This window comes from Myiozetetes cayanensis, unplaced genomic scaffold, assembly GCF_022539395.1.
Source record: "Myiozetetes cayanensis isolate MyiCay16 unplaced genomic scaffold, myiCay2020 scf9, whole genome shotgun sequence".
Classification (NCBI taxonomy): domain Eukaryota; kingdom Metazoa; phylum Chordata; class Aves; order Passeriformes; family Tyrannidae; genus Myiozetetes; species Myiozetetes cayanensis.
Window position 1 is genome coordinate 24,095,339 of NW_026088185.1, and position 17,968 is coordinate 24,113,306.

General features: G+C 37.0%; 1 protein-coding gene across 1 annotated transcript in view; it reads right to left on the bottom strand.

The window, feature by feature from the left end:
- XRCC5 (X-ray repair cross complementing 5) overlaps positions 1–17,968 on the bottom strand; it is a 50,656-nt gene that overhangs the window by 1,470 nt on the left and 31,218 nt on the right. Inside the window, exons 15-20 of the mRNA XM_050339826.1 lie at positions 17,225–17,318; positions 15,708–15,777; positions 8,638–8,747; positions 8,030–8,126; positions 5,962–6,029; positions 488–559 (exon numbers count right to left, since the gene is read on the bottom strand). Coding sequence (XP_050195783.1) covers positions 488–559; positions 5,962–6,029; positions 8,030–8,126; positions 8,638–8,747; positions 15,708–15,777; positions 17,225–17,318 — 511 coding nt within the window. The remainder of the gene's footprint in view (positions 1–487; positions 560–5,961; positions 6,030–8,029; positions 8,127–8,637; positions 8,748–15,707; positions 15,778–17,224; positions 17,319–17,968) is intronic.

Consider the following 17,968-nt stretch of genomic DNA (forward strand, 5'->3'; position numbering starts at 1 on the left):
AAAAGATGGCTAAAATATTTATTATAAAACCTCTTGAAATCCTTGAATTTCAGTAAGTCTATACAGAGAAGTTTAATTGAGAGAATTGAAACATCTTTTCATAAACAATTTTTAGTTTTCAACACACACAAATAGCTGATCAAGAAATACAAGCTTTGTTAAATGCTATTATAGTAAATTATTACAATCCACTATCAAATGAGCAGCCTCACTGGCTGTTTTGAAACACACCAGAGCACGCATTTTGCCTACGTAAACACCTATGTTATGTAGTAACATAGTATTTGCCATCATGAAATTACACACCTGGTTAAATTTTACAATAGCAAATAAGTAATTTCATGTGGCTCTTTTCTGATTCAATTCCTTTACTGTTTTTTAAGCCATGCACTCTAATCTATTGCTTTAAGAAGTACTCGTGCTCTCTCCTTGCACCTTTCAGTTACAGTTTAACTCTAAAGCCACATCATATCTTTACGGTACTCACCAAATCATCAACATCGCCACCTTCATCTGCAGGAGGCAGAGTTTCATTTTTAATTTCTTTTGGAGCCAAGAACTGAAAATACAAATGTATTTATGTGATACTGACAAAGCTGAGAGCATTTAAGTTTAAATTAACAGAATGTCTCATCTGTGTATCAAAACAAATCCACCTGAAATTAAAAATCACAAAGAGAGTTTTTTTCCACTCTCCAAAATCATCTTCAACTACAAGAAATTTCATAAAATTGCTTTTAAAGGGTTTTATGGTGAAATGTGTCAAGATCTAGACAAATGGATATGGTTCTTCAGATAACACATGGTTAAGGCTACAATAAGGATTCTGCAAATATTAGTCCCTAGTCTCAGGGGGAGTTGGAGAAACTTCATAGAATAAAAATAATTTGAAATCTACTAAGCTCACAGAAACAACCTCAAGCACAAAAGTTCTTGAGACATCAGTGGCTGGAGCCTGGGATTGTACATTTTCTCCTAGCCATCCCTTTTTGTCCTCTGGCAAACATGGGATTCTGGGTTAGATGGAAATTTTGTCCACTACTGTTTGGCCATGTTTATGCTCTAAAAAAATATAACTTTAAACTTTAAAAAAATGTAATTTTAAAAAGTAATATTGTATGTAGCTACAAAATACTCAAAGATAACAAACTGGCCCCCACTGATATAAATACATACACGAGCTGACCGATGACTTAAGACATTTCCTACATACAACGTTCCAGTTCTGTGTAGAACACGGAACTAGTTCTGTGTAGAAGTTTCCCCACTTAATTCAATTAACATTTAACAAATGAGCAAAGACATGAATTAAAAAGAAAAAAACAACCCACCCTCAAACATGCAAGAATGCCAGTCTTTAAAATTAGAAAATTCATTACGTAAAACTATTGCTGTAGCTGCTGATACAACTCACCATGTGCCCTTTACTTAAAGCATGACATTTATAAACAGAAGAGAAAGGTAAGTTACTCAGACACTACAACAACTGAAATCAAACATATAGACAATACCTGAAGTACTGCTACCTCTGAATTATTTTTCTCTTAGCCTAAAATAAAAAATTAGCTAGAATGGTAGAAAAAAATACCAATACTTGACTCTTACTTAAAAAAGCATCCAGTTGTCTACAAGGTTTAGTTACAATCTTTTTACCAATATCCTTAATATAATTTTTTTTCTGTATTAAAATGCACCAGAACAAACACACAGAGCCAGGAACAACCCTGCCCCAGACAAAAGATGGATGCAAAGCCAAGGAGGTAGAAAAGCCACATTCCGTGACTTTGAGTTCCATCATCCTTAAGTCAGAAAGAACTTCACTGTAACTCTAGATGATGGAAGAGAACAGCTAATTAGAAAATAACCACATTAAACAGGTTACAAATACCTGCTCAGAGTTAATGCAACTCTTTTGTGCAAACAGATGGCATCTGAAAGCAAACTGCTGTTCAGCTGAGGACCTGAACTGTAACAGCCATGGAGGCTGTGTAAGAGGCCATGGGATCCCTACCAGCACCACCAATCTCTGAGACAATGTACCTGAACTGTGAAAAGCTTAAACACTATTTTAAACAAATAAAGTATTCTGATCCTTCTGTAGAGGACTAGGGACAGCTTTAGACACGGGATAAAATACTGACGTTACCTGTTGCATCCCACTTGTGGGAAAGAACCAGCTATCATATGCACTAGGATGAAAAGCAAATACATTACATTTGGTTAACACCAAAGACAGAGGATGTAGACAACCTCTGCCTATTTGTCTCAGAACCCAAAGGTCAGACCTTTCCTATATCCTAAACAGCAACATCAAGAGGAATGTAGACAGCTCACTTCAGACAACACACGTTTTAACATGCTCAGTTCAACTTATCATACACATTTTGTAACTGAAAAAACAGAATGTGACAAGGACAGAAGGAATTAGAATTTCAAGATGTTATATGTCTGTGTATCCTTTTTGTTGGAAGAGTTCTTAATCTACTAATCTAGTAGTAATATAAAGCACATACTATGAAACTAAAAGCTAATGACATTGTCAGTTCTGAAAGGCTTTTTGTGCCAGATCAAATTTCATCTTTACACACTTAATTAGGAGTCAAATGGCATTTCTGAAAGCAGCACATTTTTCAAAGTTTTCAAAATTAGCTTTCTCACACTAAATTAGGTAAAGAAAGCTAAAAGCTAGAGAAATGTACGATGAAGATTTGCAATAAATTGAAACCTGAAATTTCCATCAAACGCTGAATATTGAAAGCTGGGGTTTTTTCCAAAAGCCTGTTTTACATTTATGCAAAAGGAAATTACATATAATAGCTGTGCTGAAATCCATTATCTTCCTCAAAGTAACCAGAAAAAGCACTTGACATTTCTGCTCTTTTAACCTATCATCCTCATGCTATAAAATGAGTACATCCACTATTATGAAAAAAGCAAACCCCAACAAAACTATCTAAAATCATTTTCTCAGTGATAGGAAAACATGCATGGATAACCTACCTTGTTATAGATGAAAAAAGCAGTTTCTAAAATACAATCTTTTCCTGCTCATTAACTAACTTGTGGAGAACCTACTTCCACTCACTTTTGGCTATTGCTACCTCAAGTAAAAAAGAAAAAGGAAATTTTACCTGTAACCTCTCTAATAAGCAGCCTTCCTTTCTCCTGCAGACAGCAACCCTATAAAACCTGAAATCTTATAGCCAAAACAGTCCTGAAACTACTATCATGTAGGAACCAGGACGTAAGAGAAAAGGCTTTTGTGTCACACAGGACCACACTAACAGCCATGCCTGTGACCTACAGGCTTGCACATGATCTATTACAGAGGTGAAGAAAACTTGCTTCTTACCCTATTGAGGGATATTTGAAAACTCCAATATAATCTTTTAGTGACAGATATTGTGTTCAGTACAGAAAACAAATGAACCACTTCTGCAATCTGCTATAGACCTACGAAAATGCTGACTTTGTATCACACAGGAAACCTGTGACTGGGTTTAACTGGACCAAACAGGACTAGATTTTAGACCAGCACCATAACCTCAAGATAAAATTTTCTATCCCTGAAGATCTTACTCCAAGAATATGCAGTCTTACAGTTTAAGTAAAAAGTCATATGAGCCCTTGATGAACAATGGCAAATAAGGGTTCTGGTTTTGTATTTGGACAGTGTGTGGGGAGCTGGTTATCTAGTGAGTAAGTAGGACTGCCAACTGCCTAGTTAGCAAAGAGATGCAACCCAATTACTCTGGAATTTAAGGTAACTGCCACGTTAGAGAACTCTGCTGCAGCGCTGATTTCTTGCACTCTCTCATTTCCCCCAGTTTAATGGGAAGATACGGAGATTGTATGACCTTCAATCAATCACAAAATAGTTTCCTCTACTGCAACATGTGGCTGATTGTAGGATGATGGTAAACAGAAATGTAAATTTGAAGTCACTCTACAAATGCTTTGCTACGACGGCTGATTTGGAGGGGGGGGCACCTTCAGGTCCTGGCTGTTACACCATTCTCTGGAGGTGTGATGCTCTCCCAAACAACCCCTCAAGCACGTGGCTCGATGAGCCCGTAAGCAGCTCACACAAACCACGCTGAGGGACGGACGAAAGAGAGAGTTTACTGGGGGTGGGGGTTTATATGGCTTTCAGGGGGATTGAGAAGGGACCAATGACAAGGTCAAGATACTACAGAAAAACCCAATCAGGTAGAGTTAACAGCCAATAGAAAGAGGTGAAACAAAGGCCAATGAGAAGGCCCAGAACACTCCTGCATAAGGGTCCTTTACAGGGGGGTGTCAAGAAGGAGACAGAAAGACTTTGCAAAATACAGAAAAGCCATCTTAAGATCTGTTTAAACAACATTAAAAACTTCTGTTTCTATAACATTTGAAGTGTTTTCTTCTTTTCCTTCACCATCCCATCTCTGGTAGGACTTCTTCCATTCCATATAGGGCAAATTCATTGCTACACTTTGCTCCAGCTTAGTCTGGCAGCTCCAAATTAGTCCTTGGTACTCTATAATTTGTGCTGCACTCCTATGCAGGCATAGTACTTTTTAGCTACCACAAGCTCACAGTTAAGATAACAGAATGCTGTAAGGGCTTGATGGTTAGTAGAGATATCCTTAAGGAACAGCTATTTCACACAGCATTAGCATATTTTTTGAGCATCAATGGTAGTTTCAGACTAGAAAGCAAAGTTCTCAAGAAGAACATTGTCTTAAGAAGTTTCCAAGTAAATTCACAGCACTTGAAATAAATAAAAAACCCTTGATACTCTTTAAAACCACCACTGGGGAAAAAAGTTGCTCTGTACATTTATGTGTAATGAGAAACAGCCAGTAGGTCCATCACATCTAGAAAAATCACCATTTGTACACTACACTTGTGCTCAACCTTCTGGACTCCTAGTTTGTTAGCTTTCCATTTTCATTTCTGTGCCTTCTTCACCTTGAGGTAAATTGTTACAGATGAAAAAAGCAGTTTCTAAAATACAACCTTTTCCTGCTCATTAACTAATTTATCGAGAACCTACTTCTACACACTTCTGACTATTGCTAATGGAAGGCCTGAAAGTTGCAAAAATCAATGTGGCATCTTTTATAAAAGCTACTTCTCTGCAAAATACTTAGTGATTTTAGCCACAGGTTTACCTTTGGGGGGTCTGTAACACAAGGACCTTCTTTCTCCCAAACTAGCAGCCTGATACAATAATTCCCATCTTACCCTCTCCACACAAATACAATTTTTGACAGCACTTCTGAATTCTGCTTTATTCCAAGCAGAAGGCACCATTCTGCCCGTTAGAATTCACATTTGTAACTGTGACATCCTTCATTCATCACTGCAGTTACTGAAGTGCTATGTATCTGTAGGAATTATATGTGCAATTACTCCAAAACTCTCATTTCCGAAAGGATCTCATATGATCACGAATAACACCAGCATCACACCTATGACATCCATCAACCACAAGGGCTGCATAAAGTAGAAAATATTGGTATCGTTGCATATTTTGTGAAAACTAGCCATAGCAAACTCAACAGCTGGAGGTCCCAACACGTTTAGGCAATAAAAAGTATTTGATTTTTGAGCTCGTGCTACCTGTGAGAAGACATTTCTTTCTATGAAGTTCAAATAGCGATCTTGTATGTGTAAATAGTATACTGCTGTTGCACTACACTGAGTTGGTGAAGTTTCTACTCTTTGTAGAGGGTATTTGCAGATAATGTCAAGACATGCTACTTTCTAAAGACCAATTAAAGTAAAACATCATGGTACATGCTAAGGAATTATTTTTGCTTTATATTGGGGCAATTTCAATTGTGTGGCAAAAGGACAGTCTTATTCCTTCATATTGATCTTGTTTCATTCATCTAAAGGTTTATCCATGTAAGAAAGTCTTCTGTTCCACAGCAAGGTCTCTATACAAACAGATGCTCATTAAAAAAAAGATACCTTTTCAGCCTCTTCACCGGTCACCGAACTTTCCTGTGCTTCATCTTTAGTGATCAAAGAAATTCTGTCTGAAAAATGAAAAAGATATATAAAAATATCATTAGAAGGCTCCCCAAAAATGCACCTAATGTTACAAATGAAAAACGTGTTCCAAATTCCAACTTCTGAATGTGTCATCATTACCAGCAAAAAAAAAAAAAAAAAAATTGCTCAAAGGAAAATGTGACTTGCATAAATGAGTCAACTATGATATAAACTACGATATAAAAATAAATTAATGAGCATATTCATAACCTTGTGGAAGTATCCATTTAGGAAACTGCTAATATTATGACAATCAAACTAATGAGACACTGAAATCATAGATCACAGATGAAATGCTGAAAATCTATTAGAAATTACACTTTCAGTCATTCACAGCATGCTATTAGGTCCTTAGAAGAAATTAACTCCTAGCATACGGACACTTATGCTGTGATTACTTGGAGTCTTGACTACCACAGTGCTGGTCCTGGCCCACCTGGCTCCTTGGTTGTGCCAGGACCTCCATCCTGTGCACTGAACCTGCCCAGTCCCCCTGCCCCCAGAAAATCTCCTCACCACTTGGCCACACAAACGCTTGTGCCTGAATAAGCAGCTGTGGGTGTGAGAGCAAAGAACTGCAGATTCCTCCTAAAGGTTCAGCAGCAGCACAAGTGTAACGCCCACAGACCCCCATGGCAGAGTTTCATGAAACAAGTGAACTTGTCAAACTGACCTGCCTTGCTCCTGAACCACCAACTCATTAACTTAACATCCATCCCCTTTTGGTGACTGCAGTCACTCACAACAAGGCCCAGTGCACACCACATTTGGTAGAAAAGAGGAGATGGGCCATGTGGCAAGGTCAGGGAAAACAGGACTTCTCCTCTTGGTAGCAGCAAGCAAAACACAATTTCAACTGCCTACTGAGAGCAGTTAGATTATCCATAAAGCACCATGATTTATTTTCACCATGCTCTCAGAAAAAGATACTATATTTTATATGAAAATATCATGTCTGTTTGTCTGGTGGGGTTTTTTTCCTCAAAAGTATATTCCAGTTTATCAAAAACTCTGATTCGTACTACCTAAAAATTATTCTGGCATGGTTTTGAAAGATCTAAGTTTCCTGCTTTCAAAGTTTATTGTTTTTTTTTTTTTTCCAATTTCTTCAGAGAAGGTCTCTTACAACACTACTGAATTGTCTTGTCAGTGTTGTCTTGTGCTGGTTTTTCGGGTTACTAAACAAATTCCCATCCTGCATTTTGCAAAAGTTGGATGAAGTAGACATTACAGTGTGCCTGGAGTTTATCACTTTGAAAGGTACTATACAAAAACACATTTTATACCATGCACCCTTAAGAGACATAGCTGGGCATTTAACACATTTTCTTAGCATTGGCTCCAATTAAAAACGTGAGTATGACATAAAAGAGTATTTTTTTAGTCTACTATGTTTTGTATTTGTGAAAATGTTCCTTTATTTATCACTTGCATAATCTTTGCATGTCTTTTAGAATGGCACTGCCTTGTATCTCCTGGTTTAATCATAGGTAGGTGTCATATTACCACATCTTCTGTCCTTTAGGTTACTTAAATACAAAATGATCAGTGACATATTTCAATGCTATCTATGACTTCGTGAAGCTTAAATTGGAAGAATCTTTTTAGATCTTTGCTGCATGAGTTTCTTCCATTTATTCTGAAATTCAGCTGAAATTGTGTCTCCTTCTCCTTACCCCGTAACATTTAATTTGTCTCTCTTCTTCTACAATTAATTTACCATTGCAACAAGACTTGGCAAGGCATTGTGAATATTGCTGATATGAAACTATTACTGAAGAAAGGGAAGCTGCACCATGAAAGATTTTTTAGACATTTTTAAACAGGCTGCAGGAATGAACCATATCAAAATACTGCTGTGGGGCAATTTAAGTGTCCCATTGCTAAAAAAGTTTTCCTCTTACATAACAGATAAATGGATGAAACAATTAGAAATTGTTGTGGGTTTTTTTTTTTTTGTTTTTTTTTTTTAATGCCATCCTACCTTGTATCATGATCTCCCAGAAATCAGCTAAGGCTTTATCTTCCAACTTTGATTTCAGGGCCTGCAGAAAGTCATTAAAGCACTGCACCTTGGACAGCTGAAAAAAAAAACCAGCAACAGTAAACAAGAAATACTTAAAACTACTAAAGAGCACTGCAAACTTAATTCTTCATGAGTCATCTAATACAGTGAACACAGAAGTCACTACAGAATTTGGTTTTATCTCTATTAAAACTATGAGTTCTAAGGAAAGGTGAGCCACAAAAACTGCCCTTCAGAAAGCTAGAAAGACTTCCTTGTAAATAGCTTTACTGAAAAAGAAAATTGTAGGATTGCTTATTTTTCTTATACCAGCACCAGGTCATAGGCCTTCTGTTCTATGTTTAAAAGAAAATGAACAACAGCAAATAATACCAGAGAAGCCAGTCCCCATTCCAGTAAGAATAAAACCCCCCATAAAATCCAACTCCTTCTAAATTTTCAAACATAATTTAATCTAAAAATCAATTCTTTTTGCTGCAGCAATAAATTATCAAGTTTCTAATACAGCAAATAGGCCCATCATGGCTTTAATTTGAAAGAGACGAGCATTCACATGTTAACATTACCTTCATGGCCTCCTCTCTGAAAACTCTGATACAATCGATCGCTTTCATGTAGTACTGTGAACCTTTATTTTCCAGGAACTGATCAATGCGGTTTATCAACTGCTGACTCACTGGAAGACAAGGAGAAATAAATAAATCAATCAAAGGATGCACACTTTCAAGGAAAAAAAACCCCACTTTTCTTTTACATGTTTCTTTCTGGTCCATGCATATCTAAATAGTTAATCATACTCACAATGCTTCAAGCTACACAAGTTGATTATTGGTATCTCAGCTACTGAAAATTACTTTAGACTCCCTGGAACAGCTAGATATTCCAGGAAGAACAACCCCAAGCATGTCCAAGACAAAAGTCTTTTCCCTGAAAGCCAAGATAAAAAAGCACTGGCCTCACTTGTTTGATAAAAAGTAAAACCATAAAATTCAGGATCCTAAAGTCCTTTGAAATAGATGCATGTTTCAATAAAAGCATTAAATTTACAAGAAAGGTGTAATAATGTCAAAACAACATCTATAGGGTGATTGCAGTTAAAAGACTACCTTATTTTTATTGACATTAGAGTATATCTTGTCTCTGTACAGGTAGTTCAATGATTTTTTCATCAGGGCAACACTTTATGATTATAGAGATAAGTATTATAAACTGTGCATGCTTGAGAGAAAGAAGCAGAGGTAGTGAGACCTGTACTAAAAAGAAGGGGAACACCAGTTTTATCCCTACTGTTCAGCTCCCAGAAGGTAGATAGCTAAGTAAAAATGTCACTGAAGAGTTCTGCAAGCCCTACTAATTTCTGCTGGATTTTAGTACTTTACTTTCTTCATGATTAATTACAAATGAGGAACTGTCCAATTTTACCCTCTGGCAGACACCTCAGCCTGGGAAATGACGAGTGTGAGGAAGATACAATAGCGATCCATAAACTCAGAAACATTCTGAAAAAGACGAATAGGGAGTTGATAGTTCCCTGCCTCTCTCGAAACATGAGCCAATAGTTGGGTTAAGAACCAAAAAAAAAAAAAAAAGGTATCTCTTTAAACATAAATCAGTTAACCCCTTCACCACAGGCTGCTGTCAGATGCTTGGGGTTTTAACAGCTTAAAAAAAATGTTGGACCAAGTTCTTATAACTCTTAAAAGAGGATCTCTATCAATGGAGATTACCAGTGATGTTGCCATTGAGGAAGAAAATTCAGGACAGCATTCTGAACAAGTCACAGCATCTGCCTGTCCTGTTCTTGTACTGTTAAAAACCAGTTACTGGATTAGCAGAACATTTTGCCCGACCTACAGCCCTTCCTGTGTCCAGATGTTATGGGCATAGTTGTCACTGCAAGTATTTCAGCTAAGGATACATCAACAGAGAAAATCATCTCCCAGAGTGGTGGAAGAGAAGGAGAAGTAAACACATTGAGAAGGAGACATTGTTTAAGTACTGTATTCCACTCTGCTCACTGTGAGCATACACAGCACAGGTTGTTATACTGTTTTCTATAAAATGCCTAACTGAACTGAATCTGAAGGACAGCATCTCTGAAAAGAGTGAAAAAAGGCATGTTTGATATTCTCCCACTAGTTTTTGACAATTTTTAGAAAAGGAGGCTGAAAATGGTTCTGCTCAACAGCAGCTATAGCACAAGAAACTGTGCTGAAGTGCCTACTGCGCTAGAGGTGATCAGCTCACTCTCTATTTATTTCACCAGTAGCTGACAAACTAAATTGAAGCCTCACTACTTAAGCTCCCCAAGTTAAGTCAGTCCATTTTTTTCATGGTTAATGATTTTCTCATTAAATGTTCTAATTTCTTATGAATTGCACTAATAAAAGCAAGTCCTGCTGGTGTTTTCAGTAGTGGTGGTGGTTTCTTAAACACTGCCTTTCCATTGATGTGTTAAATTAAAACCCCAGGCACGACGAGGGTGCAATAAAAGTCCTTATTGTCAGAATGATTCCAGCACATACTGTTTGAAATTATCAGACACTCTACCACTTCTTTTGCATTTATTTTTTTTTAAATCCCTTTCCATTTGATTGCCCTGGCAGCCATCAGAAGAAAAGACATCTTGCTACTGACTGTGAGTTGCCTTCTTTTGAAATCTGTTGTAAGGAACCAAAGGAAACCTAAAATGTTTCACTAGGCATTGAAAGACCATAATATATATGCAGCAAACAGGTTACATGGTAACAATATTTTAAATCAGATTCCTCTAACATCTTGAAACAGCTTGGCTAAAGCTGGTTCTGTCCATTGGTCTCCCTTAAATGATAGGCCAATGAATATCAAATAGAGAAAATTCCTGCGTTCTGATTAGACTACCAAATTATTTCAAGGGGCCAAAGACAATACCAGAGACAGTAGGATAAGGATTATAACTGTAAATTTGCAAAGTGGACTCTGTTCCTTTACACTTCTACGTCTGAGAACTTTGTTGATTTCCTGCTGCCTTTTCATTAGTCTGAATCTTTGGGGCTGGGTGTTGCAAAAAATAGATGTCCCTGTTTTTGGAGCAAGGTGTATTCCACATAAAGGTGTCTTTTTTTTTCCAACTAAGTTGTGATAATCATTGACTCTGATGTGTCCCAGACAAATTTCAGGCATTGAAGTTTTGAAGAGTAGGTCCTTGAGTTACAAACTGACAGCCTATTCAGGCCACTGCTGTGTAATTATAACTTCTTGCCCCCTAACTTACCTCATTCCACACACATATTTAAGGAAGTGAACTAATAGACTTCTACATTTTGCATTAACAGGAATTCCAGCACCCCTAATAACCACCACATTCTGCAGAACATCCCAAAAAATTTTAATCTTCAGTTTCCTCCTTCTACCATGCCTGACTGGGTAGATAACAAATGTAGCTATTAAAGGTTGGAGAATGGCAGGAAAAAAAAAATCATAGAAGATCTTTTAGTTCTAACAGAATTTAATCCCTTCCCCCTTGGCATTCAGATACATTTGCTACTCTAAAATACATTCAGTAGTGCTGTCATTTCTTGTGAAATATGCCATGAACAATTATATTCACTTGTTATCTCTGAACACTTATAGTACAAAAGTGCAGTTATATTTTCTTGTTTGTTCAGTTCAGTTCTTGGTCTTATTACTATGCCAACCAGATTACACAATAATAATAGACAAAACTGTCTATTATTACAGTCCAAGTTCAATTTCTTGGGGATTTTTTTCCTTCCTACAAAAATAAATCAGGTTAAGAAAACAGTTCTTCCTCATACAAAAGCGTCCTGTTTTTGTCAATCATTTGATTTATCTGCTGGTGATGGTAATGATTTGTATTCAAGGACAGTGCTTAAAGTAAGAAACACTGACAAATCAGTTAAAACACCTGATAATTATAAAATACTGCTCTGTAAGTATCACCTTTTTATAATTGAAAAGAAGAAAAATTCTGAACTGAAAACTGTCCTAATTTTTGAGGATTTCCATCATCTTTAAGCCAAGAAATAGGAATTTTAAGACTAAGAGCTGTTGAACTACTCCAATATCCTATGAGATGCTGTTCAATTTTGAAATTATCTCTCTAAATAGCCTGTGGGTATGGATCAGAATGATTTAAGCTGGATGTCTGAAGGACATATGACCCCAATTCGTGCTCAAAACAGGGTCACTGTGGATCAGGTGGCTCAGTGCTCCACAGACTTGAGCTCCATGTAGCTCCAAAGATGGAGAGTCTCCAGGTTCTCTGGGTCCCTATTTCTCTGTTTGAGTACCATCATCGTGATCTTTATTATCTTTTTCCCATAATGTCTAATTCAAATTCTGTTTGTTGCAACTCAGAGCTTTGAGTCTCACCCAATTGCTGTGCCCTTCAAAGTCAAATCTGGCTTCATCTTCTCTGTGAAGATGATACACAGAAAACTTCAAAGTGGTTCTATATACTCAAGTATTTGGTTTGCAAATACTCTTCTGATGACTGAATCATTTTCAAACCAGTCATTGCATCTGGCCTACCTAGCAGTAGAGCATGAATAGTCTCTGAAATACACAAAAACATCCAGTAAGATAAAAATGCAGACAAACGGCAAAAACATGTCAGCAAAAAATGAAATTAAATATTACCTTTTCTAAAAACTAACTTAGGTCCACAAAGGTAATTAACTATATCTATTTCTACAGAAAACCTTGCAACAAAGTATCATCCTTGTTCTTGTGCAATTACTGACTCCTTTAAGTATACTTTTCTAAAAGTGTCTAGGAGTAAAAATATCAACAAAATTTCTATAAATATAAAAATGAGAGTTTGGTACAGTTTGTCTCTGGACATGTTTTCTTACGTCCATAAATTGTTGAGTTGTCATTGCAGATTTCCCTCCCCGCTGACAATCAGTAAAATAAAAACAAAAACAAAAACAAAAAAACTTTTCAACTACAGGACTTCAGACATCATATTCTCAGACAGGAGTCCTGTAACATGCAATGAAATCTGGCCTATAAACTCACACAGAAAATTTACAAATCAAAGAAAATACTATGCATGTGTCAGTATCTTTTTTTTTACTCCCCTGATCCTTCTTCTACAGAAGCCTGTGAAAATACAACACACCACATCAGACACGATCTGATTTCCAGATGTGGATGGAAACATCTAAATAGTCCAACAGAATGAACTGGTAGTCATGTGGCTCCTCCTTTGGCATTAGAAAGATGGTACGCACTCACAGCATTTGAGAATCCTCTTTGCAGCCATAGCAGTGAAGAAACTCATTGTACATCCTTGGGAGCAATGATTAGATTCTACTCAGGTAAACTAATCTATTTTATGTGCATTCTTTGACAAAAACATCAGCAGGTATTATCAGAAGACATCTCTTTGTGATGACTGTGTGCTTGTAACCTGCTCAAAATAAGACCTGCATAAAATGACATCTCTCTGGCCGTGAATGCAAATAAGAAAGTAAAGGTATCTGGAGGGGAACACAATTCTAGTTACATGAGCATCAACATTAACAACTAAGTGACACCATATAACACAACTCATCGTGTAACCCTTAAGTAGGTCCCTACTGTAATAAACTCCATTTGTCAGTTAAAACCAAAGTCAATTACTGTTTCAGGAATTGAGCTGCCAGTCTCAGAAAACCTATCGCTAAGATCCTTAACAATTTGAAAATCTTTGACTTTCTAAAAATGTGTATGTACATATTAGTGGTCCAGTTCTCACTAACACTGAATGCATCATTTCTCCTGCTCTGGTCTGCTGTGGGACACAGCATCAGAAATGAACCAACTTGCACTTAGGCTGGGAATGGCACAACTCCTGATCATCAAATCCCAGTGAGGACATGGCAGGAAATGTATTGGTACTCATTTTCGATGATAAATACACCATCAGGACTTCCTACAGGCTGTTTAAAAAGACAAAAAAATCCCCTTGGCGTCCTCTGGTACTGCTAACCTTACAGTTTTGGTGAGAGACTTGCTGTGGACTGACAAGGATGTGTGCCATTAACCTGTTTACATAACCAGAGTGCAATACACCAAGCCACTAAAAACATGCCTGCAATGTTTTATGTATTAAGCTACCTAAAAGACTCTAAAGCATAAAAAGGATTAGCCAGAAGAAAAGAGATAATATGCAGAGCATGTTTTTATTTATAGTGGCTCCTATCTCTCCTTTAAATGGGTGACTGCACTCCATTCTGTTTAACTACACCTTATCATTACAGAGCAGATCACACAGAATAAAAGCAAATTGCTCAGAATTTCAGAACCTTCCAAACATGTACTGCAATTATCTATCTTGCACAGCTACCAAGTGGACATATACAAGCACTCTTTAGTTAAGCCATCTCCAAGGGTAATCACTATACTCATTTCAGCCTTAACTTTCCCACATGATAAAATTTATTACCGTAACAAAGTAGTCAACTGTTTCACAGTGTCTGTATTTTAATATGTTGTACAATGTTTTTTTACTGCATCTTAATACGTCTGAGATTTAAGAACACAATTCCAAATATCTTTTCAATAAACAATTTCTTCTGGATCTAATACAAATTCCATGTAAAAAGCTAGCTAGCTGGCTTACAGGTCTGGATATTCTGGAGAGAAATGGCTATGTAGGCTTTAACAGACTATATCTCAAGTCAATATATAACTCAACACACCCCTCAACTACATCTAAAAGGATCAAATGCCTTACTGAAATACCTTGTACCTCACTTAAGCACCTCTGCAGATCTTTCTTTGAAAAGAAATGCTACATTAGTCATTATTTGGCAGATCAAGTTTACGTTGCCACAACCTTCAAACCACCCTTTAACAGATAAAGGATCCCATCCATCTTGTGCATTCGTTTTAAGATACCTCTGGATTACATATATCTCTGTATAGCTATTCCACTAGGGAAATACCATACAAACAAATGAGAGTTCCATTGCATTTTCAGACTTGGGGCGTGCAAGACAGTGCCTGACCTGTGCTTTGTATTCTTTCTCTCCTCTGCATCAAAACCCTGTCTTGCTGTATGATGAGGATAGAGTCAGTGCACACAGGGCCTCCTCTCATCTTTCACATACAGACTACCTGCCTACAACACCCTAAAGTCACTTGTGCTTTCTCTTGCTCACAAGAAGTAAGAAATGATTTTTGCATGCAAAGATTTAAATCCCAGGCATCAGAGTCTGTTTTCTTCTACATGGAACAGAATAAGGAGACTGCAGAAGACAGGTTTCTCACACTGTGCATAGCCAACAGCCCTCCACATCGAGCCAGACAGATCCTGGGAAGGAGAAGCTGAGACTCAGTTTGAATGTGGCAGTCAATGAGTACCAAGGGATCTTCTGTTACAAACACCTGTGGGGTTGCTCAGGTGCCTCAGTGTAGCTGTTTAATGCTGTTTTACTCAAACACAGGTACCTGAGACTTTTAACTGGGGAAGGCAAATATTGACATGGGAATTACGGGGGACACCTTTCTTTGCTAAGTGGCACTAGAAACTAACCTGTAAATTCCAGAGCACCTCACATAGAAACTTATGTTTAGACAAAGGGATTGCATTTACTGAACCCTGAAGATGCCTCCATTATAATTAAGAGAGAAAAAAGTAACTTACCATCTTTGAAATCAGCATTTCTCTTCCTCACAAGAATTCGGAAATCTTCTGCTGGGTTAACACTGCCTACCTGCAAAGGTACAAAAATGATACAATTGTCTGCCAATACACATCTCTCTCTTCTTGCAGAGCAAAAAGAATCTTTTAATTTCTTTTAATTTTAATACAGAAACAGAAGCTCTACACTTCTCTGCATGCAGACTCATAAAATGTTACATCTTTCAATGTGTGTTAATGCACAGGACTCCCAGCAAAGGTTAGTTATGACATGAGCAAGATGAACTCACACTCACTACTCTGCACTGTTACCAGTCAGTCACGTTCTCTGGTGCTGAGAGGACACAAGGACAGTAATTCAGGTTACCTGCTAGTTCAGCTTTGAGACCTTCTGCAGCACAGACCTCTTAGACCTCCCTAATCCTGCCAGTTGCCTACTGAGGAGTGGGAGCTTCCATGCACATGAGTACAGAATCAGTGATGTGTCATTCCTGTAGCAAGCCCAAAATTAAAACCTTGCCCTCAAGTCATCTACCATTTCTGGCACAGTCTGACATCTTAAAGCCAAAGCTCTATGTGGATATATGGGTGCAAAAACCTTAGAAAGGAACTAAAAACAGGTCAAATATAAACCAGCACTTACTGAAAAACAGATGCATTAACTCTAATTAAAAAAAAACCCTACGTTGCTTAATACTTCCTATCAGGAATGAAAATTCTTTTATTTTTTTTTTTTTTTTATGCTTTGCTGTCAAAATAATTTGTGGACCTTTCAGTAAGCTTGCTTGGTCTCATCGTGTTTCTTCTAAATGTGGTAACACTACTTTTCAGGAAATACCAGAAATTTATATCAAGAGTACAGCATATTGAAATAATTTTAGATTTTAAATCTTCTATAAATATCAATAATGCATTTTTTAAAATGAACCTTAAAGAATAGGATGGTTGAAAACAAGTGAAATTATCTCTATACAAAATCTTTTTTTTTCCCATAATAGGAAAAAAACCTCAAATAAAGGAAGGGCACAGTTCTGATACAGGTTTCACCTATCCATAGAATTAAGTTAGATCTAGCAGCAAGATGAAGCCAAATTTCTGATTTAGAACCCCAGCTAATGCAGAGAACAGAACAGTGTCTAAAACCTCAGCAATACCTTTAATTACATATACAGAGGCAACTTCTATGTTGCACATGATATGAAAGACAGCAACCACTGAACTCCAGTTCTGAGATTGTTTTCTTCAGATCCTCAGGCTTGCCTTTTAGAGTTCTAAACAACAGGAAAGAATTCTGTCCTAAAATATCCAAGACTGACAGAAACCTGTGCTAACATATGCTTAAGGGTAGAGAAAGTTGTCTTTATAATCTCTAGCAGAGACTCAAATATACAAGTAGACCGTATTTCAGTCATGTTTCAGCTAGAAACCCTCCTTTTATCAGGAATTCTGTATATTCACTATAATACAATTAGAGAATTAATCTCTCCCCTTAATAATCAGATTTGTAAAAATATGCTTACAGAGGTTATATTGCCTTCAGCAAGTTTTAGGATGCTAAAGCTCTCTTCCTCGTCTTCAGTTTTTGGCTTCTTGAGGTGGGGTTCATCTTCACTGCTGAAAATGAGAAGGACAAAACTGAATATAAACACTTGAAGTAAACTGTCCTGCCTACTAACTAGGGAGTCAGTAAATTAATGAAATATGCACTGAAGTAAACTTCATCACCTAATTGTTCCAAACTCAACACTAAACCATGCCTCATTTTTCCCCACAGACTGCACAAAGCAGACAGCAGAAACAGAGATCAAACTTTATCTTAGCATAAAGCAAAGGCATCTCTTGTTGAAGGTATGAGATTATTCGTGCTTATTTCAGGTGTGAATTTACTTATACACTCCTTCACCTTTTTAAATACAAAATACCTTAAATCACTTTATTTGGAACCTGCATGTTGAGTTAACCTTAATAATTTACACTATATAACATGACATTTCATGTTCTCACTAGATTTGTTTTAAACATGAAATGGCAATGAAAATACAACACTTAGGTAAGCAATTAGTTTACTCTTCAGTCACTACCTGCTAGTTCCTGTCTTGGAATTTATAGCTAATACAAACCTGTTTACACAGTGGCTTTTGAGTCTAACAACCCCTATTCTTCATCTGCACATGAGAGCTTTATAAGATTATCAAAATCTGCTAGACAAATCCCAATTAAACACAGCACAACTCTCTTATGACACTTTAAGCTACATCTCAAAA